We start from the raw sequence: 22546 nt of genomic DNA on the forward strand, positions 1-22546 counted from the left end.
CAGCCGGGACGCGAACCCGTGGCTCCCACACCGCAAGCGACGTTAACCAGTCGACTAAAGGGTCCGACCCCTGTTAGTCATGGACCAATGTGTCTACTTATCCATGCACGCTACAGTATTAATTTAGTGTGCTCTTATGAAACCAGGTTATTCTAAGTTTTTTCCTAAAGCGTTTCAGTTTGATTTTCACTTGAATTTAATAGGAGGGGAAAAAAACTGACACGATTTTCTTTTTTTCTTTTTTTTTACGTCACAAAAACCTGCCCTTTTAACAGGGTTGTGGAGGCTTTTTATGTCCAAAGTACATCAGCTAAGCGTGACAAGATTGTGACAAACTGAATAATAAAAGAGAAGAAAGGCAAAATAAACCCACGAAATAAGTCCTCACACCATTATGTTACCATTACTTGGACGTGTATGACTCTTTTACAACCTTCATTTCCGCCCACTGAAGCTTTTTTTTCTCTTTTACAGGCATACAAACCAAAGTATTCATCCACATTGTTAAAGCCATCATCATTATTATTATCACAAAACACAATAGCCTACATGAGTTACTGAGCTCCAAAAGTCTGGACAAACTCTTCCTACATTTGACGAAACCATAGGGAAGGTCAGAAATTCTCTAAAAATACCGAAACAAAGTTCATTATGTTACAATTCCTTGTGCAAACATGTGCAACACTATTTCACATCTTTTCAAATGTTTTCATCCTAAAAGCTTTTTAGTTTCTAATTCTGAAAAAGAAAAAAAACAAAGAAAACACCTGTCCAAAAGCAGCTTCATCCGTCAGCAGCCATATCATACAAGGCGCAGCTTACCTGGCGACCCACAATGCATGTCAACATCATGGCCACAATTACTTCATGACAAAGGTCAAAATTATTCATTTTCATGTTTCACAGTGACACTCATGTGATCTTACGACCTTTATTCTACCTTTCTTAAACAACATGCAGCCTGGAGCTTAGCTAACACTCGTTCAGCTGTGTCGGCTCTTCCCATAACGCCCATCCATCGTCCGTCCAGCCTCAGTTCAGCACAACCGCTCTGCCCCCTGGGTGCCTGGCCTTCATACTGCCAAAGTGTCTGGAGGGAAAGGAGGAGGGAGGGGTCAGGCTCTGAGTAGAAATTTATGAATAGGAAGTAGCACTGAGGAATATATTATATATATATATATAAAACTGATAGTTCAAATCAAGCGATCTGATTGGTTGTTAGCTGTGGTATAATCATATACAACGGTATGACCTCTAATTCCTTTATACAGTCCAGTATCCCTCCGTGTGTGAGGGGGGGGAAAGTTTTCAAAGTCATTCTACTGACAACGCTGGACAGTTTTTCAGTGGTTGCACAATAAATGACAACATACAAATCCATCTGTTATCCAAGCCACTTATCCTGCTCTCAGGGTCGCGGGGATGCTGGGGCCTATCCCAGCAGTCATTGGGCGGCAGGCGGGGAGACACCCTGGACAAGCCAACAAGCCATCACAGGGCTCACACACACACACACACACACACACACACACACACACACACACACACACACACACACACACACACACACACACACACACACACACACCTAGGGACAATTTAGTATGGCTGAGTCACCTGACCTACATGTCTTTGGACTGTGGGAGGAAGGCGGAGCCCCCGGAGGAAACCCACGCAGACACGGGGAGAACATGCAAACTCCACACAGACGACGACCCAGGATGACCCCCAAGGTTGGACTACCCCGGGGTTCGAACCCAGGACCTCCTTGCTGTGAGGCGACCACGCTAACCACTGCGCCACCGTGCCACATTAATATAAATAAATAGCCAAATGATGAAATCAATCTGTGGTAAAAACAAGATAAATAACATAAGCTAGTAGGTTGCATAGCAACCCCCTTGCACTATGTCCAGGTAGTATATATATATATATATATATATATATATATATATATATATATATATATATATATATATATATATATATACTTTGTTTTAGTGGGGGGGGGGTTAAATCACACAGAGTTGTTATGCTACTGAAGGACTGAAGGCCTTTAACACCACTAGCAGCATGCCCACCACAGACCAGACTTTACACTGCATCCATCTGGTAGGCTGAATGAACTGCATTGTTGATTGATGAAATAGAAAATTTAGATTAAAAAAAAAAGTGTTTCACTAAAGTAGGCTAATTAGAGTAATAGTATGCCCATTGTTTCGCTCTCTCTCTCGCTCTCTCTCTCTCTCCCTTTCTCTCTCCATTTCTTGCTAACCGGGTCACTTCTCAGTCTACTCATTTACTATTCATTACTACTCATTACTCTACTCATTCTCTCTCTCTCCACTTCTTGCTAACTGGGTCACTTCTCAGTCTAATTACTTAGTATTTCTTTCCTTATACTTCATGAAGATTCATACATTTCCCGTTTTATTTTTCTCTCCATACCTCCACCTTATGGTAACCGGACCGCAATGTACTACAAGATATTCACTGCAGCGCTCTCTACTGCTGCTGCCACCAGACCGTATGCATCGTTGTTTAAATACAGACACTTGTTGCATATTTAATGTTCTCGGCACTGTTTACTCTGATCCCCCTCTTTTTTATTCATCTACTCATTTGTTCATGCATTCATTTATTATAATAACTTAAAGGGCCTGTGTGCAATTTTCACCTAAGTGCTGATCTCTTCATCATCTTTTTTAGTAATATGAATCAGTACAGACCCTCACAAGCAGAAACACACAGTTCCTGTGTTTCTGAACATCATCATCATCATCATCAGCCCCGTAACCTTTTTTAGGTTGTAGGAGCACAGCTGATGCCTCAACAGGTTGGGCCATCATTGTGTTTCAGTGTGTGTGTGTGTGGGGGGGGTACCGGGTGGTCCCTAGTATCTCCTGTCCAGGTATGGGTGGCCGTTGGTTCACAGAGGAACTCATCCGCCCTTTGACAGGTTTTGTTTTTAGTCCTGCTGGGTGTCCACACATCCTCCTCACAACAACCCAAGGGTTGAAGTGGGGGTGCCGGTTTAGTCCCCGACGACCCGACGGCTGCCGTTTAACGTCGTACCCAGGACGTTTCTGAACTGAGAACGTAAACTAGATATCTGGAGAGAGGAGTGTGTGAGGCGTTTACAGTGCATCCGGAAAGTATTCACACCCCTTCACTTTCCCCACATTTTGTTATGTTACAGCCTTATTCCAAAATGGGTTAAATCCCTTTTTTTTTCTCATCAATCTACACACAATACCCCATAATGACAAAGTGAAAAAGGTTTTGTAGAAATTTTTGAAAATTTATTAAAAATAAAAAACTGAAATATTGCATGTACATAAGTATTCACACCCTTTGCTATGACACTCAAAATTGAGCTCAGGTTCATCCTGTTTCCACTGATCATCCTTGAGATGTTTCTACATCTTGATTGGAATCCACCCGTAGTAAATTCAATTGATCGGACATGATTTGGAAAGGCACACACCTGTCTATATAAGGTCCCACTGTTGACAGTGCATGTCAGAGCAGAAACCAAGCCATGAAGTCAAAGGAATTGTCGGTGGACCTCCGAGACAGGATTGTACCGTGGCACAGATCTGGGGAAAGGTCCAAAAAAAATGCTACAGCTTTGAAGGTCCCAAAGAGCACAGTGGTCTCCATCATTCGTAAATGGAAGAAGTTTGAATCTACCAGGACTCTTCCCAGAGCTGGCCGCCCAGCCAAACTGAGCAATCGGGGGAGAAGGGCCTTGGTCAGGGAGGTGACCAAGAACCCAATGGTCACTCTGACAGAGCTCCAGCATTCCTCTGTGGAGATGGGAGAACCTTCCAGAAGGACAACCATCTCTGCAGCACTCCACCAATCAGGCCTTTATGGTAGAGTGGCCAGACGGAAGCCTCTGCTCAGTAAAAGGCACATGACAGCCCGCTTGGAGTTTGCCAGAAAGCACCTAAAGGACTCTCAGACCATGAGAAACAAGATTCTCTGGTCTGATGAAACCAAGATTGAACTCTTTGGCCTGAATGCCAAACGTCACGTCTGGAGGAAACCAGGCACCTCTCATCACCTTACTAATACCATCCCTACAGTGAAGCATGGTGGTGGCAGCATCATGCTGTGGGGATGTTTTTCAGCGGCAGGAACTGGGAGACTAGTCAGGATCGAGGGAAAGATGAATGGAGCAAAGTACAGAGAGATCCGTGATGAAAACCTGCTCCAGAGCGCTCAGGACCTCAGACTGGGGTGAAGGTTTACCCGTCAACACGACAACGACCCTAAGCACACAGCCAAGACAACGAAGGAGTGGCTTCGGGACAAGTCTGTGAATGTCCTTGAGTGGCCCAGCCAGAGCCCAGACTTGAACCCCATTGAACATCTCTGGAAAGACCTGGGAATAGCTGTGCAGCAACGCTCCCCATCTAACCTTACAGAGCTCGAGAGGATCTGCAGAGAAGAATGGGAGAAATACCCCAAATATAGGTGTGCCAAGCTAGTAGCTTCATACCCAAGAAGACTTGAGGCTGTAATCGCTGCGAAAGGTGCCTCAACCAAGTACTGAGTAAAGGGTGTGAATACTTATGTACATGCAATATTTCAGTTTTTTATTTTTAATAAATTTGCAAACATTTCTACAAAACCTTTTTTGCTTTGTCATTATGGGGTATTGTATGTAGATTGATGAGAAAAAAAAAGGAATTTAATCCATTTTGGAATAAGGCCGTAACATAACAAAATGTGGGGAAAGTGAAGGGGTGTGAATACTTTCTGGATGCACTGTATGTTGTTTCAGGAAGTCCCACTCAGGAACCTCCACTGATAACTTGTCATGTTAGGCTAATGGACAACATAAATACTATATACAGCCCCTGTAATCTGACGCAGGACTGCAGGGGTCCCACGTTGGGCCGGTTCTGGCTCCAGTTAGGTGTAATATGTTTACATCCGGCCTCGACATACCTCCATGTGTTTGTCTCATGGCTGTACACCTCGATGGTTTTTAGGTTGGTGACGCCGTCACATCCTCCAATGGCTAACAGCGCTCCGTTGAAGACTGCAAGGGAAACCTGAGGCACAAAATGTAGGAGCAGGAAGTCACCCGGCTTTTCGAAACCAACCCACCGAATGCATTTTAAACATGTTTTGTTGCCGTTGCAAAACATTTCAGTATGACTCAAAGAAGTGGGGGTTTTTTTTTCAGTAAATATTTCAAATTAATCTGTTTTTTAGTGTTTTGTCATTTGGTCTCTGTTTAACTTGTATTTGTCGTCATGACTTTTTTGGGGGCGGTTGGGATTTTGAATGACACATCAACTTGAGTTTTCTTGTTCTGAATTGCAACATTACAGCTTTATTTTAGGTTTAAACCTGATTTATTTGCCAAGTAAATTGGCACATGAATGTAATGTCTCATAAAACACCGACTATAAAGCTCATAACACCAAGAATAACAAGCTTTACCGGGAGTGGGAATAAGGACATTTGGGGAATAGTACTGTAGGTATCCTCTGAGCAGATGGCAAAAAATAAACAACCAAAAAATAATAGTTTCACAAATAGACCATGGAGGAAGCAGCAGTTGTACTAATTGTTTTAATTGCAAAGCTTCTTGGGAGGAAGATCATTTCTCTTTATCAGCACTTTAAAAGTTTTAATTTTATAAACAAATCAAGCAAAAAGTCTTCTATCAAATGTGAGTGGTGTAGGTTCACAGAGTCTCAGACTCGGTGTGTGGCTGGGGGAGCTAGCGGTCAGCAGGGTCTCCCATAAGGCGGGGGGGGGGGCTTTCCACTGGGGGGGGGGGCATGGAGGCCAGCAATAATAATCATCCATCCATCCATTATCCAAACCGCTTATCCTGCTCTCAGGGTCGCGAGGATGCTGGAGCCTATCCCAGCAGTCGTTAGGCGGGGAGACACCCTGGACAGGCCGCCAGGCCATCACAGGGACGGCTGACACACATGCGCGCACACACACACACACACACACACACACACACACACACCTAGGGACAATTTAGTACGGCCGATTCACCTGACCCGCAAGTCTTTGGACTGTGGGAGGAAACTGGAGCACCCAGAGGAAACCCAGGACCTTGTTGCTGTGAGGCGACCATGCTAACCACTGCACCACCCTGCCACCCCAGCAATAATCATGTTGACCCTAAATATAAGCAATGATAATGGCAGTACTCGCCACTGAGTGTGAACTGGCTGAAAAGATGGACTGTAAAGACAGTATAAAGGACGTTGCATCCAGTAAGACAAGGAAGACGGCTGGAGACAAGGCAAAGACGCAGCCACAAGGTAAGAAATTGCATTTTCTCCTAAGAAATGTGTGACATATGAATAGCACATCTTTGATGACCTTGGTGTTTTTAAGTGTATCAAAGAGTTCAATTATGGTGTGTGTTTGTGTGTGTGTGTGTGTGTGTGTGTGTGTGTGTGTGTGCGTGCCTATGTGTGTGTGTGTACATACACACAGGGTGTTGTGATGCGTCTAGTGCAGCAGTGTGTAGTTGGAGGGAAGGTGCATGTGTTCTTCCAACCCGCTTGTGTCCTTCCTGCCCTTAGCTTGCTGCCGCTGGCTAGCCTTTGTGGCGAATAGGGAAGCGTCCTAGCGTGTAACCCTTCCCTTGCCAGTACATAGCCTCTCCTTCACCAAGACTCCTGCCAGGCCTCCCCGTGGCCACACATGGTAACTGGGGTCTTGCGGCCCCAGGCTAACTTGGCAGGGGATCTCGGAGTAGCAGTGGGCCCCAGAGATATGGTGTGCAGGCCCACCCTGGTGGACACGCCCTGGCACCTATCAACCACTGCCCCGCTGCCTTGTGGGTGAGTCTGGAAGACATAAGGCTAAGGGAGCTTACCCCAACAGAAAAGCAAGCTGTGGCGGCACGCTTCGAGGCGGTTTCCGAAAAACTGGATTTCCGGCAGCTCCCTGCAGTTGTGTGGAGGTGCCGGTCGTCTAGGGATCCCCCTTGCCATCGGAACCATCTCCTCTACAATCAAGTCATGTGGCGTTGGGAGAAGCGCACCCCCCATGCCACTTTAAAAACCATCTCTGCGCAGGTATCTTCTGCTATCTGAGTCCTCAAAGGACCCACAAATAGAAGAAGATGGTCATCATCGGGCACGATGGACAACCAGCAAGCAAGCAAGCGTGCCTATACCCATGTAGCCCCCATTACTAAGGCTCTCTCGTTTACATGTATGTGTTTAGTAGGAGAGAGGGTTGATACTATGAGTAAAGCAGATTTTTTTTCTTTTTTTTGGGGGGGGGGGCATTCACTGGACCTTTTCAGGGGCCCAGCCATTTCTGTGGGCGGGCCTGGTGGTCAGAGTACTACTGAGCAGCCAAACTCGACTGAAGCTGATTTCAGCGAGTAGTGCACCATCAACCAGAGATGACTTGTAGAAAGCTGAGTAAAAGGTAGAAAACTGAGAATATCTGACATGTGTGGAAAACATGTACCCAGGATGACCCAGATATCTAAATATGCGTTTGTAAGTACTGAAAGACTGTTAAGTACCTTTCTATACAGAATGAAGGGGGGGGGGGCAAGAATCAGTCACCAAAAGAGAATATCATCCTTGGCGGGACTGTGCTGTATAATTTTCACATTAAGTATTGCACTTGGAGAGGCCATAACCAGCATAGAGCAAGGCAACGCCTTCACAGTCAGCATAAGTGCCTGCGGATGAAGTTGCCAAATAAAACGATAACAAAATGCACTCACATGGTTCCTTTTGCACTTCATGCGTTTGACGGGGCCCCATCTCATGGTGTCGGGATCAAATTTCTCCACGGTGCAGAGCTGCAGGCCGAGCTCATCCTTACCCCCAGCCATGTAGATCCTACCCAGGTACACAGTACAACCGGCATTTTCTCTGGGACTCTTCATGGAAGGACACACAGACCAGGTACCTTCCAAAGGGCTGTAGCGCTCCACTGAGAAGCATGAGTTAGAGGAGACACACACGCACACACACACACATTAAGTCATACACATTAAGGTTAGCAGTGTTGTCTCACAGTATAGAGAATTGCTGGTTTGATCCCAGCCCTTTTCATGTGGGGTTGCGCCTGGTACCCCGGATTCCTCCCACAGTCCAAAGACATGCATGTCAGGTGAATGTTCGACACATAGCTATCAGTGGTTTGTGAGTGACGGTGAGTGTGGGCCCTACTAGTGACCTGTCCAGGTTGTCTTCTGCCCAGTGTCTGCAGGGATCGACTCCAGCCCCGACAAACCAGGGGCAGTGGGGTGGATACCCGACATCTCATTATATATATGTATTTTCCATTGTGTAAGTGTAGTCATTAAGTGCCCCCATTTAGTGTTTATTTATAAATCTATTTCTACATTGTCTACGCTGCTTACTCGTCAGCTATTGCCATGGAGAGCCAGGTGTATGCAGGTTTGCTATCCAACCCAACACTACACCACCCGGTTTCACTGATTAACACACCTTCACCCAGACAGCTGGTGCTGGTGTAGCTGAGTCAATATGTTGCTCATGTTATGTTTATTTTCTCTTGGTGAACATTCTCAAAACCTTGTTCAAAAATCGGGCAGATTTAGCATACGTACACATTGGAATTTTCAAAATATTTACTTTTGTCAGTGTTCCAGTGTGAGCACACTACATACTCAAAACACAGTTAGAACTAGTATGTATATGTATTCAGGACACAGTGATACACTGGTTAATGACCAATGCAGAACAGCCGGGACTGATCACTCACCCTCTACAGCAGTGGTACACAATCATGTACCATGGAGGACCATGGTTGTGTCCAAATACTGTGCTAAGTACTACATATTAAGAGAGTATATGGCATGCTAACAGTACCTCATACTGTATACTAAATTCTATTCCATCAAACCCCATTTAATATGGAGTGTATTCTGCTATAAATGCAGTCCATTTACTACACTATCCTCAGTCAACCAGAGCAGAAGTGACGGCAAGTCCGTGTGGGGTCATTCCTATGTTCCCTCAGGCCTATGTCCCCTCAGGCCTATGTTCCCTCAGCATTGGAGCCGGCCCTTCCATAACACACATAACGTGGTGTTGGGAGTCCCCCGAAGGACAGGCTGTCATAAGCAACTGTTCTCATGCATAAAATGAAACAGATGTTGTCATATTTTATGTTTTGAATGTGCGACCCTGAATTCGTCTCTGCAGAAAATAAATACTGATCATCTTGTTTTAAGAGAAATGTCTATATACATCAGAGTGATGATAGTGTTTGACAGCAATTATCTATTCAAAACACAAAATAAGCTATCTGGCTTCGATATTTCCCCTTTACCAGTTGTATGACATTTCATGCATGTTTGACCATAACCGTATAGATTAAAATGTCCATAGTATGGAAAAAGTAGTGCACTAAAATGCCAGGATGTGTGCTATTTTTGCCGAACAATCTGACATGAATCGACTGGACACTGTTCTGCTAGAAAATGACTTTGCCTGGTTATCACGGAGATGCAGAAGCCAGTTTCTAGTCAGGCAAAATTTCTCAACCATGACGGAGAATATCGAAGTCTGATATTTAGCAGCCTCTCAAATCTAAGTTTGTTGTAAAAGGCTTACTTTTTACAACAAACTTATATGAAAAACAATACCACCGAATAGTAGTGTATTATCTTTCCTCACTTGTAACAATGCAGAAAATGGTGGCTTTGCGTGGTTACAGTGGATATATAGTTTGCTTGAGCCGTACCCACGGGAACCTATGTTCCCTAAACCCTATGTTCCTTAAACCCTATGTTCCCTCAGATCAGTACCTCTGCCAATGAGGTAATGTTTTCACCTCTGTCTCTTTGTTTGTCTGTCTGTTGTCAGATATTGTTAGCGTGATGTATTTTTTAGTAGTCTGAATAGCACTTGCAGATTGCCAGTCCCTGGCACATAAAAGGTTGAGAAGCACTGATTTAGAGCCCTCTCCAGTTTGAAGTGAACTGCATATAGAGAGCTATGCTTGGCTTTTTCTTATTTGGCTTATGGACGGTAGGAGGTGGTATTCGATATAATTTATGTTGCTTCATTTATATGACGTCAGCTAGAACTTCATATGCTGTATTTATCTTTAGTTCAAATAAAATGGCTAAAGTAAGGCAAGTCAGCCATGTAAAATGGAGAATGCAAGGTATTATGGGTATTAATATGGCGGATATTATTCATTCATGTTTGAGTGTCATACAGTTGGTAAAAGCGAAATATCGAAGCCAGATAGCTTATTATTTTGTGTTTTGTAAAGATAATTGTTGTCAAACACTACCATCACTCTGATGTATAAAGACATTGCTCTGCAAACAAGATGATCAGTATTTATTTTCTGTAGCAATGAATTCAGGGTCACGCATTCAAAACATAAAATACGACAACATCTGTTTCATTTTGTGCATGAGAACAGTTGCTTATGACAGCCTGTCCTTCGGGAGACCCCCAACATCACGTTATGTGTGTTATGGAAGGGCCGGCTCCAATGCTGAGGGAACATAGGCCTGAGGGAACATAGGACTGAGGGAACATAGGACTGAGGGAACATAGGGCTGAGAGAACATAGGACTGAGGGAACATAGGGCTGATGGAACATATGGCTGAGGGAACATAGGACTGAGGGAACATAGGGCTGATGGAACATAGGGCTGAGGGAACATAGGACTGAGGGAACATAGGGCTGAGGGAACATAGGGCTGATGGAACATATGGCTGAGGGAACATAGGGCTGAGGGAACATAGGGCTGAGGGAACATAGGGCTGAGGGAACATAGGACTGAGGGAACATAGGGCTGATGGAAAATATGGCTGAGGGAACATATGGCTGAGGGAACATAGAGCTGAGGGAACATACGGCTGAGGGAACATAGGGCTGAGGGAACATTGGCTGAGGGAACATAGAGCTGAGGGAACATAGGGCTGAGGGAACATAGGGCTGAGGGAACATAGGGCTGATGGAACATATGGCTGAGGGAACATAGGAATGAGGGAACATAGGGCTGAGGGAACATAGGACTGAGGGAACATAGGGCTGAGGGAACATAGGGCTGAGGGAACATAGGGCTGATGGAACATATGGCTGAGGAAACATAGGACTGAGGGAACATAGGGCTGAGGGAAAATAGGGCTGATGGAACATATGGCTGAGGGAACATAGGACTGAGGGAACATAGGGCTGAGGGAACATAGGGCTGAGGGAACATATGGCTGATGGACCATATGGCTGAGGGAACATAGGACTGAGGGAACATAGGGCTGAGGGAACATAGGGCTGATGGAACATATGGCTGAGGGAACATAGGACTGAGGGAACATAAGGCTGAGGGAACATAGGGCTGAGGGAACATAGGGCTGATGGACCATATGGCTGAGGGAACATAGGACTGAGGGAACATATGGCTGATGGAACATATGGCTGAGGGAACATAGGGCTGAGGGAACATAGGACTGAGGGAACATAGGACTGAGGGGACATAGGGCTGATAGAACATATGGCTGAGGGACCATAGGGCTGAGGGAACATAGGACTGAGGGGACACAGGGCTGACCCCACACCAACTTGCCGTCACTTCTGCTCTGGTTGACTGAGGATAGTGTAGTAAATGGACTGCATTTATAGTAGAATTACACTCCATATTAAATGGGGTTTGATGGAAAATAATTTAGTATACAGTATGAGGTACTGTTAGCAAGCCATATACTCTCTTAATATGTAGTACATAGCACAGTATTTGGACACAGCCATGGTCCTTCATGCCACATGATTGTGTACCACTGCTGTAGAGAGTGAGTGATCAGTCCCGGCTGTTCTGCATTTGTCATTAACCAGTGTATCACTGTGTCCTGAATACATATACATACTAGGGCTGCAACGATTAGTCGACATAATCGACGACGTCGATCATAAAAACTCGTCGTCGCAGAATTTTAGCTTCGACGCGTCGTAGAAAAACAATCAGAGCCAGTAACGTTAACTCAAAACCGCACAAATGTTCATTTGTAACTGCAATGCCCTATAGGAAGTGCTGGGGGCAGTATCGCTTCCATCGTCTGATATAACTGCATTTTGCATGAACGACGAAGAGAAGAAGAAAGCGTATGAACGATGGCGGAAAGGAGAGCGAATGAGGCTAATGAAGAGCAAAAACCAGCGAGACCGAGACTATCAAAAGTCTGGGAGTATTTCACAGATGACAAGCCAAAGAAGTCAGTTAAATGCAGAATATGCAAAGCCGAATTGGCATTCCACAGCAGCACTACGGCGATGCACGAGCATTTGAAACGCAAGCACCCTGGAGCCACGATGATTGCTACTTCGGATGATGGGTAAGTTTAGCTAGTTAGCCACAGTATCGTAATGTTTACGTTAGCTTAAGTTACATGTTGGAAAACAGAACGTCTCAAGGGTGATGCTTGCTAAGCGAACGCTATTTCAGTTATGTGGATTCTGCGTATCCACCAACGAGCTGTATGTAACATTAGCTAAACAGCACCAAGCTTGCAGCGTAGCACACTACAGCTTAGAGTTGTTTAGCTCCGTCATTTATCACTGAGTGTCGTGTTTTTGCAGACTGGAGTATTAACTAGCTAAGTTAAGATTGCTAACGTTAGCTAAATGTTAACGAGTTCTAACATTCACTGACTCTGCAGTAACTTACTGCGCTATGGGCTCTAGGTTTCTTTTTTTTCAGTTGAAAAAAATTGAACTTTTTGGGCTAAAGCGCAGGCAAGACTGCAGAGACGGGGAACGTTAGCACCATCTAACATTAGCTAGCTATCTTACTTAGCTAGTCAATCTGCCGTCTGCAAAAACACGACACGGTGCTAACGTGAGCTGTCTGTAGCATAGACAGTCAACTAGCTTTCCCAGTGCGCTCTAATCAGCTGTAGCTTGTCGTAGCGTTAGCTAGTTAGACTGGGTTGGAGCATATCAATAATTCAGTTGTAAGATATTTATTCATTTAAATGGTTTAATTGGTATTAGGCAGTACACTAAGATAAACTGATACCATAGCCTACAACTTGTGATAATTAATACAGCTTTCTGTTTTGTTCTCTTTCTATTTTAGTACTAAGCAAAGGCGTGTGGATGAGTTCATCCTGAAGAGAGGCTCATGCACCCCTCAAATGGCTGGAGTCTTAACAGAGAGCATCCTCAGCATGCTCGTCAATGACATGAGACCAATATCCATGGTTGAAGATGGGGGATTTAAGCAGACGGTCACCACATTCCATCCAGGTTACACCTTACCTTCCAGAACTCATTTTACTAAGCTTATGGAGGGAAAGTATGAAGCTACTTTTGGTAAGGTTAAAGATGCTCTTAAAGCAACCAAGAACAAGATTGCCCTGACAACTGATGCCTGGACCAGTGTCGCGACAGAGGCATATCTTGGCATCACCTGTCACTTTATAAGTGATGACTGGGAGCTCACTAGCTTCTGCCTTACAACCATGCCACTCGAAGAACGGCACACTGGACCCAACATTGCTGCATGGATTGAGCAGGCTGTGGAAAGGTTTGAGATCCCTCCAAGCAAGATTGTGGCAGTTGTTCATGACAATGGCTCCAATGTCGTACTGGCTGCAAACATCTTGCAGGAAAAACATGGGTGGGTGTCTATCCGCTGTGCAGGCCACACTTTACAGTTGGTGATCAATCGTGCACTGAAACACCCTCAGATCAGTAAAGCACTGGGAGCAGCGAGGTGTCTCGTCGAGCACTTTAAAAGGAGCGAACTGGCTTCAAGCAAGCTTAAGACAAAGCAGAAACAGATGGGGACCCCGGAACACAAACTTGTCCAAGATGTCTCTACCAGGTGGAACAGCACCTATTATATGGTGACTCGCATGCTGGAACAGAGATGGCCACTGACTGCGACTCTGTCTGACCCGGCAGTAACACAGAGAGGGAAACAATACCTAGACCTCAAAGCTGATCAGTGGACCCTGCTAGATGAACTGGCCAAAGCTCTCCAGGCCTTTGAATGTGCCACTGTCTACTTGGTGGTGAAAGCTATGTGACAGTCTCCACCCTGCCTCCACTAGTCAGAGGGCTTTTGAAGTCCACCCACACTGCCTATGATACAGCTCCTGTGCAGGCGTTCCAGGCGGCTGCTTCAGAGGAGACCACCGCACGCTGGTCAAGAGAGGTCCCCATCACAGATGATGACCCAAGCAAACGGATAATTGCAGCTGCGCTAGACCCACGATTTTGAAAACTGAAATTCCTGACACCAGAGGAGAGGTTCAGTGTTCAGAATAAAGTACAAGCTCTGGCCCTACAGTCCAAGGATGGGAGTACTGTGAATAACCAGCACACCAGTGGGAATGAAGAAGCCACAGCAGCATCAGCTGACAAGGATGCCACAGACTCAGCTGAGGGAACTACAAATAGGTCTGTTTCAGCTCTCGATTCACTGCTTGGATGTGACTCAACAGACAGTGACAGTGAGACCAATGATGAACAGGATGCGCGCAACCAAGCGATCAGTAATGAAGTGCTGATGTACTTCGGAGAGCAGCCCCTGTCAAAGACAGAAAGTCCCCTGTCTTGGTGGAAATTGAATGAGGCAAAGTATCCAACCCTTGCATCACAAGCCAAATCGTTTTTGTGTATTCCAGCTACTTCTACTCCCTCTGAGCGTCTCTTCTCAGCAGCTGGGAGCATCGCCTCAAAGAAGAGAGCCAGCCTCACTCCAGAGCACGTCGACATGCTCACGTTCCTGCACCGCAATTTAAAGTGTTTATGAACTGCAGGAGATCAGAGTAAGACACACATATACACACACACACACTGCTCCTCTCACTCACACACAGCAAACAAAAGACCTACTAGTCTGTCTGAGCTGACTCATTCTCCCCTCCTGTTGGAGATGGTGGAGCCTAGTGAGTGGATCCACGTCCCCCTCCTGCACCAGGTTAACAGCCCCAGCAGGACCGCGGTGCTGGGGCAGAGGCTGCTATTTTGAGTTACTTTTAAAACATTATTTGCACATTATCTTTACGTTTTGACTTGCACTTTAATTTGTATTATTTAATTTATTTATTTTGTTTTTATTATGATTGATAATGCATTTACTTTCATTTGTATTATTTAATGTATTTATTTAGTTTTCATTATGATTGATGATGCATTTGATTAAACAAGTAGCTCTAAAACAAGTTCCAAATTCAAATGTTTCATGAGTCATTATTTTAATTCGCTATGGGATCATGTTATGTTAAGGCAGAGAGACACAGGGCGACATTCACAAGTGTGCAGACTTAAGCATGTGAGGTAAAACGTGCACTGGAGCCCGGAAGAGGATCCGCGCCCTCAGGAAGCAGAGATGGAGGGTGTGAAAGAAATAATCGTTAGATTAGTCGACTAATCGAAAAAATAATCGACAGATTAGTCGACTACCAAAATAATTGTTAGTTGCAGCCCTAATAGTTCTGTGTTTTGAGTATGTAGTGTGCTCACACTGGAAAACTGACAAAATTAAATATACTTGAACATTCCAACATGTATACCAAGTCTGCCCCATTTTTGAACAAGCTGTTGCTGGACCCTATTGTCCCATTATGCTGCGTGTTTAAGAAACGGGGGATCTGGAAATTGTAGGGGGAAAAAAAGGGGGGGGTACGGCAACATGACCCTTGGTCAAGCAGCAAGCCAACCCTCAATGGTTCACAAATATGAGTCCAACCAAACTAACACTGGAGTAAGTAAATGAATCAACTGTCATCTGCGGGAGCATCTCAGTTGTAGGAGAATGGTAAACTACTACTACGACTACTACTACGACTACTACTATTGCTACTACTACTACTTTCGGCTGCTCCCATTAGGGGTCGCCACAGCGGATCAACCATTTCCATCTCTTCCTGTCCTCTGCATCTTCCTCTGTCACACCAGCCACCTGCATGTCCTCCCCCACCACATCCATAAACCTCTTTAATTGGCCTTCCTCTTTTCCTCTTCCCTGGCAGCTCCATATTCAGCATCCTTCTCCCAATATACCCAGCACCTCTCCTCCACACCTCCACACATGTCCAAAAACAAAACAAAACCACAAACTACTAAATCCAAACAACATTTTTAATAACCGTTTTCGTTTGAAATTGGCAGTTTCTACTTCTTCGCAGTTCCGTCGGCGTGTGCGTTGTGTCATTTCCTGTGAGTATAAAACAGTATGTACCTTCATTTCTGACTATGAAGATTGGTACACATAGTAGATACTATATAGTGTAAGTGTATAATATGGATTTGGGATAGTATAGTGTATGTATTTGCAGTGCAGTGAGGCTTTGAGGACATACCCGGCATACCAACACCCACTGTCTGGAAAGCCTGCCGCCAGATTATTTTAGTCACAGTACAGTACAAGCCGTCATGAAAAGTGGTATGTGACCCTTAAAAAGAACAAATCCCCTTGGAACAGTAAAACGTCCATCTATCCATCACCCACACCATGTAATTTAACTGTGACGACAATGATGAAACGAATCGACGACAACAAGCGCAGCAAAGATGGCAGGACTCAAATCGGTGAGGAGGACAGGCTTTATAAATTGTGGGGTAAAAGAAAAAGTTACGACTCAGGTTTTCGGTATCGCGGTGCTTAAAGCACTTACAGCCTAAAGCAGAAGTTAAATAAGTGTGGAGTATTATTGTAGACCAGCCTCCCTTGTGTATCAGCAGAGATATTCCCCTTTATCTATCACCCCTTTTTCTTTTTGTATCTGGCCAATTACCCCCCTCTTCCGAGCCCCCCCGGTCGCTGCTCCACCCCCTCTGCCGATCCGGGGAGGGCTGCAGACCACCACATGCCTCCTCCGATACATGTGGAGTCGCCAGCCGCTTCTTTTCATCTGACAGTGAGGAGTGTCACCAGGAGGACGTAGCGCGTGGGAGGATCACGCTATTTCCCACCCGAACATGAGCCCCGACTGACCAGAGGAGGCGCTGGTGCAGCGACTAGGACACATACCCACATCCGGCTTCCCACCCGCAGACACGGCCAATTGTGTCTGTAGGTACGCCCGACCAAGCCGGAGGTAACATGGGGATTCGAACCGGCGATCCCCATGTTGGTAGGCAACGGAATAGACCGCCATGCTACCCGGACACCCCAGCATGTCCATATTTCCACATGGGTACAAAATGCAGCTTTAATAACTGATGACGCCAGCAACAAAACAAAACAAACTGTTAGGGAACATAGAGGGTCAAGTTGCACATAAATAATAGAAGAGCACGCAAATAAAAATAGCAAGTTTATCAATTTTCCAGTCAACTAAAGCCAGGCGGTGAAGGGGAAGAACATCCTATCATTAACTTCCAGGAATTGTGATGTTTTCAGGCTGGTTGTGGGTTTTTAATGTGCATCATTCAGGTTAAAAGTTATAGTTCAAGCTTACATAATTTATTTTTTTCTGCTTACAATTAAGCAAAGAGTTGATCTCGAGACCAAGAACCCCCCCCCCCCAAAAAAGGAAAAAAGGCAGCCATGTTTCAAATGTGTATGTACGTATATTAGCTAACTTGGGTACATTACATTTATTCTGAATGTTGATTAACATACATTGTCCCTTCCCAAATAAAGGTTTTGAATGAATAAATAAATAAATGTAAGTCAGAACTGATTTAGTCGTTATCAAACGTAAAACATGTATTGATATATTCTTCCTTTCCTTTTGGAATTTTCTTTAAAATGATCTAAGAAAAAAGTGTTAAACACGGATAAGATAAAAAAAAACATGTTTAAAACGTGGCCCCTGCTTATTGGCCATAAAGGCCCAGGAGGGGGTTATGGGAATATTCCTAACATTCTCTTCTCACAGACAGAAATAGACCCGCACAAGTGGCAGCATAACATACCCTTGTTTATCTCTGGCAGACTTCATGGGCTTGAGAATGTGTGTGTGTGTGTGTATTTCTGTGTTTGTGCCTGACTGTTTGTGTGTACAGTATGTGTGTATGTATGTTTCTGTGTTTGTGTGCATTATGCATATATGTATGTCTGTGTGTCAGCTGCTTTGTGGTGCACAAACACCATGAGAGTGTTGCGTGTCAAAAAGTTGTCAAAACGAGCTCGAGGTCCTTTTTCAGTACCGCAGGTTGGACCTCCATCCATCCATCCATCCATCCATCCATCCATCCATCCATCCATCCATCATCCGAACCACTTATCCTGCTCTCAGGGTCACAGGGATGCTGGAGCTTATCCCAGCAGTCATTGGGCGGCAGGTGGGGAGACACCCTGGACAGGCCGCCAGGCCATCACACAAGGCCGACACACACACACACACACACACACACACACACACACATTCATACCTAGGGGCAATTTAGTATGACCGATTCACCTGACCTGCATGTCTTTGGACTGTGGGAGGAAACCGGAGACCCCACAGAAAACCCACACAGACACAGGGAGAACATGCAATCTCCACACAAAGGACGACCCGGGACGACAATTAGTTTGGGCTATCGCGGGGAACTTCCCAAATCTCTCAAGTACTCATTCCAACAGTGAACCCAAGGCATCACTTTACAGGGCACATGATTAAATCTGGGATAAGCCTCCTTGTAACTTCAGACCAGCAAAAGATGAGCTTACTATCTTTAGGGAAAGGAAACAACACATTTGGGCACCACAACGCCGGCAGTTAGATAGCTTGCTGCAGTTATAATTTGTCCCCATGGGTGCATGACCTTGTAGCCAATATCAGCAAAATTATTTATATTCACCAGCTTCAGTGAGCACCTCATCAAGCTGGTGTGGGCAAGATGACTTAAGTGCATCAAGAGCTTTTTCCTGCCGGTGAATACGATTTCAAACAGTTATGATCCAGACGTTTCATGCTACTCAGTTCAACCCGCCATGCAAAATACCACATGACTTTTGGCCTCGGCTTAGGGGATCTTTTAAGGAAACCTCAAATCAAGCGGCATCACGTTGTTTGTATAACAGAGGGTGACAGACATGTGTTAAATACCTCGGCTATCAAGCCTAAAGAAGTCGGGGTGAGGGAGATTCCCACTCAGTGTTGAGGCACACATTATTCTCCTCAGTGTAAATGATGTGACCGACTTTCACAATGGTCCAGTGGGCAATACTGAAACTACCAGACTGTGCCGTCATCGACGTTAATGCGTTTTCCCTAGCTCTTCAGTGTCCCTTCTGCCTCTTCATTCCCCTTGTGGTCTAGCCAAATGCCCATCTTTTTCAACGTTCATGTAGTTCTCTCCTCCTTATTGCCCTCCCTGACTCTGTCTCACTGGTCCGAACCAGGAGTAATATTCCAAAAATACAGCCGAGCTACCGCTGGACAGGACTCTTGGGGTGTTGGGGACATCCAGGTCATGTCATTGGCTTTGGTTTTTTTTTGGAGGGGGGATTTTTCCCCCTTTTTCTCCCCAATTGTATCCAGCTAATTACCCCACTCTTCCGAGCCCCCCCGGTTGCTGCTCCACACCCTCTGCTGAGCCGGAGAGGGCTGCAGACTACCACATGCTTCCTCCGATATATGTGCAGTCGCCAGCCGCTTCTTTTCACCTGACAGTGAGGAGTTTCACCAGGGGGACGTAGTGTGTGGGAGGATCACGCTATTCCCCGAGTCACCACCCCAAACAGGTGCCCCGACCGACCAGAGGAGGTGCTAGTTAAGTGACCAGGACACATATACATACATCCAACTTCCCACCCGCAGACACAGCCAATTGTGTCTGTCTGCCGACCAAGCTGGAGGTAACACGGGGATTCGAACCGGTGATCCCCATGTTGGTAGACAACGGAATAGACCACTACGCTACCCAGATGCCCTTATGTGGCTTTGCTGATGCAGACTTTAAAGTCAGTGTGATGAATGGAGAAATCAAAAGGCTAAATGTGAAAGTAAGACATGAGACTCATGAACAAAATCACTTAAAATAATTTTTTTTATCAAATGTTTGTGGTTATTCTACTGAGAATATATCAAGAGTAAAGTTGGTATTGGAAATTTTGTAGCATCGATTTTTTTAAACATTTAAAGTAAATGTTAAAAAGACAGGTCTATTCTGGGGAGGATCCCCAGACATGTTTTTTTTACATCTGTTTATTTTCCCCCCGGTGTCAAAAAATGAATGAAATGACTCATGTGGGCATTGATGGAGGACATGACCGCTACATCCATCCATCCATCATCCAAACCGCTTATCCTGCTCTCCGGGTGGCAAGGACACTGGAGCCTATCCAGCAGTCACTGAGCGGCAGGCGGAGGGACACCCTGGACAGGCCACCACTCCATCACAGGACCCACACACACACACACACACACCTAGAGACAATTTAATACAGCCGATTCACCTGACCTACATGTCTTTGGACCGTGGGAGGAAACTGGAGCACCTGAAGCAAACCCATGCAGACATTGGGAGAACATGCAAACTCCACACAGAGAACAACCCGGGACGACCTCCAAGGTTGGACTTGCTGTGAGGTGACCGCGCTAACCAATGTGCCACCATGCTGCATCGCTACATTACAACACTTAAAACAACTTTTGTTTTAAATGTTGTTCTTACATTGACTTTAAGAACCTCTGTCCTCAAGCTCCAGCCATCATTCATTCATTTTGGCACAGTGGTCACCTCTTACCTGAACTGAGGGCCATGACTCCATCATGTCCACCAATCACGTAGATGTAGCCATCCAGCACGGCGGCTGCAGCTCGGGTGCGCCTGGTTGTCATTGGAGTCTGCTTGCTCCATGTATTTGTCTTGGGATCATACCTGACGAGACGAAATGCATGTTTAAAAATAAACACACAAATGGTTCAGCAATCATGAGGACTTTCCTTTTATGAATAACTCAAATTAATCTGGATCAAAATCAATTTTTTTTTTACATTTTTGCCATGTTTACACATGCATCACTTATGACTGTAGGCTGCTTAAGTGGATCACATTAAACAAAACACAGCAAAATTATGAAAACTGAGATTGTGTATTTAATGACTTTCTCTGAATAAATATCACATAAATATAACCAATGTATTCATTATATTTAGCATACACTAACCACCTCTTTGCCATTCAACTACCAACCATTACCTCAATTCCTTATTCCTGCTTTCTCTTTCAGACCTATTTCATGACAGGCTTTAGAAACTGAAATAAGGGCTTTATTATTATTTGTTTGGTTTTTTACAATGTTCTACTTTAGTGTGTTTGATAATGCTCTTCCTGTTTTTATGCCAGCATCCCACAAGGACCAATTTCCTGTACGTTCATCCATTTGATGAATCATAAAACGTGACTTGACTGAAAACATATAGCGACATATACATCTACTTAAAGTTCTCACTATGTCTTTATGTAAATTACTGTTGATATCTAATTATATTCCATATTTCCTTATAGTCGATACATTTTGTTCGAGTGAGCTTTTTGCCACTTTTAACAATTAATTATTTTCCCGGAGAATACTGGCGTCTGATTGGCTGGAGGGTGTGTGTACATTAAAACTGTTTAACACACGCCAAGTCCGGCTCAAGTTTAATTAATCACCAGTTCATAAATTCACGGTCACAAAGTTTCTATGTAACCATGGCAACAAACTGAATCAGTAGCAAAATCAGTGAACATTCAAAGGTTTAGCTTAGTGGCTAACTTTTGCTTCATAACCTTTAATTTTTAGCATAAAATGTTCAACCAAAACTAAGAGAAAGCTTTTAAGTGAATCCTTTAGTAAGTGACCATGGTATAAGTGGGGTAATCCCTTATTAAGCTTCATACACATCAGTTAAAGTCGTGTTCTGCAGTACCTCTCCACGGTGTTCACTGCAGCAATGCCATCATATCCTCCAATAGCATACAAGTATCCATCCAGCTCCACCAGACTCACTCCACTGCGGGGGCTGCTCAAGGACGCCACGTCTGTTCTCCAGCTGTCGGTGTCTGTGTTGTACCTGCAGTGATGGAGATAAAGAAGTGGGTGAGTATGAAGAGAAGGTGGAGCTGGTGTTAATGCCAATCATTGACTTGAGCAGAACCAACACGGGCACAAAACTTTCAGGGTTTGATTTTTATGTGTTTTTGTATGTGTGTCTCTGTGTGTTTGTGTCTATGTGTTGACTTGTCTGTGTCTTTCTTTACCTGTGGTGCAGGAACCTCAGAGCTTTGAATACAACCCCCCCCCCCAAAAAAAACAACAATTTCTGGGTGTGAAATAATTTGAACATCCTGCTGGAGTGTTTCAACTGCAGCAGGAGGCCGTTAGAAAAAGTGGAGGTTTCTCTCCACTCAAATCCATTAGAGCAGCGGTCCCCAACCACTGGACTGCGGACCGGCACCAGGCCGCCAAAACATTTGCTACTGGGCCACAAGGAAATGACATGATTTGGCAAAATAAATAACTAAATACACCCTGAAAAATAAACATAAATGTATAGGCTATTTGTGTGGCATTACATTGACATTGGCACAGTCTGTCTGTGCTGCACCTTCCCTCACCATTCCCCATCAAGCCTACAACAGGATGAGGATACTGTTGTTGAACCTG

The 22546-nt window shown here is 44.8% G+C and overlaps 2 protein-coding genes across 2 annotated transcripts in view; both read right to left on the reverse strand.

Annotated features, from left to right (window-relative positions):
- LOC130121764 (potassium channel subfamily T member 1-like) overlaps positions 1-1041 on the reverse strand; it is a 166005-nt gene extending 164964 nt beyond the window's left edge. Inside the window, exon 1 of the mRNA XM_056290844.1 lies at positions 941-1041. Within this exon, the coding sequence (XP_056146819.1) occupies positions 941-956 (16 nt within the window). The 5' untranslated portion in view covers positions 957-1041. The remainder of the gene's footprint in view (positions 1-940) is intronic.
- Positions 554-21960, reverse strand: si:ch73-29c22.1 (kelch-like protein 20). Its single transcript, XM_056291194.1, has 5 exons — positions 21810-21960; positions 20642-20775; positions 7739-7950; positions 4960-5066; positions 554-1090 (listed from the first exon to the last, which is right to left on the reverse strand). Exons 2-5 carry the CDS (start codon positions 20733-20735, stop codon positions 1033-1035), a joined length of 471 nt encoding a protein of 156 aa, XP_056147169.1. The 5' UTR covers positions 20736-20775; positions 21810-21960; the 3' UTR covers positions 554-1032.
- Positions 21961-22546: the final 586 nt, after the last annotated feature.

Source organism: Lampris incognitus, chromosome 1, assembly GCF_029633865.1.
Source record: "Lampris incognitus isolate fLamInc1 chromosome 1, fLamInc1.hap2, whole genome shotgun sequence".
Taxonomy (NCBI): domain Eukaryota; kingdom Metazoa; phylum Chordata; class Actinopteri; order Lampriformes; family Lampridae; genus Lampris; species Lampris incognitus.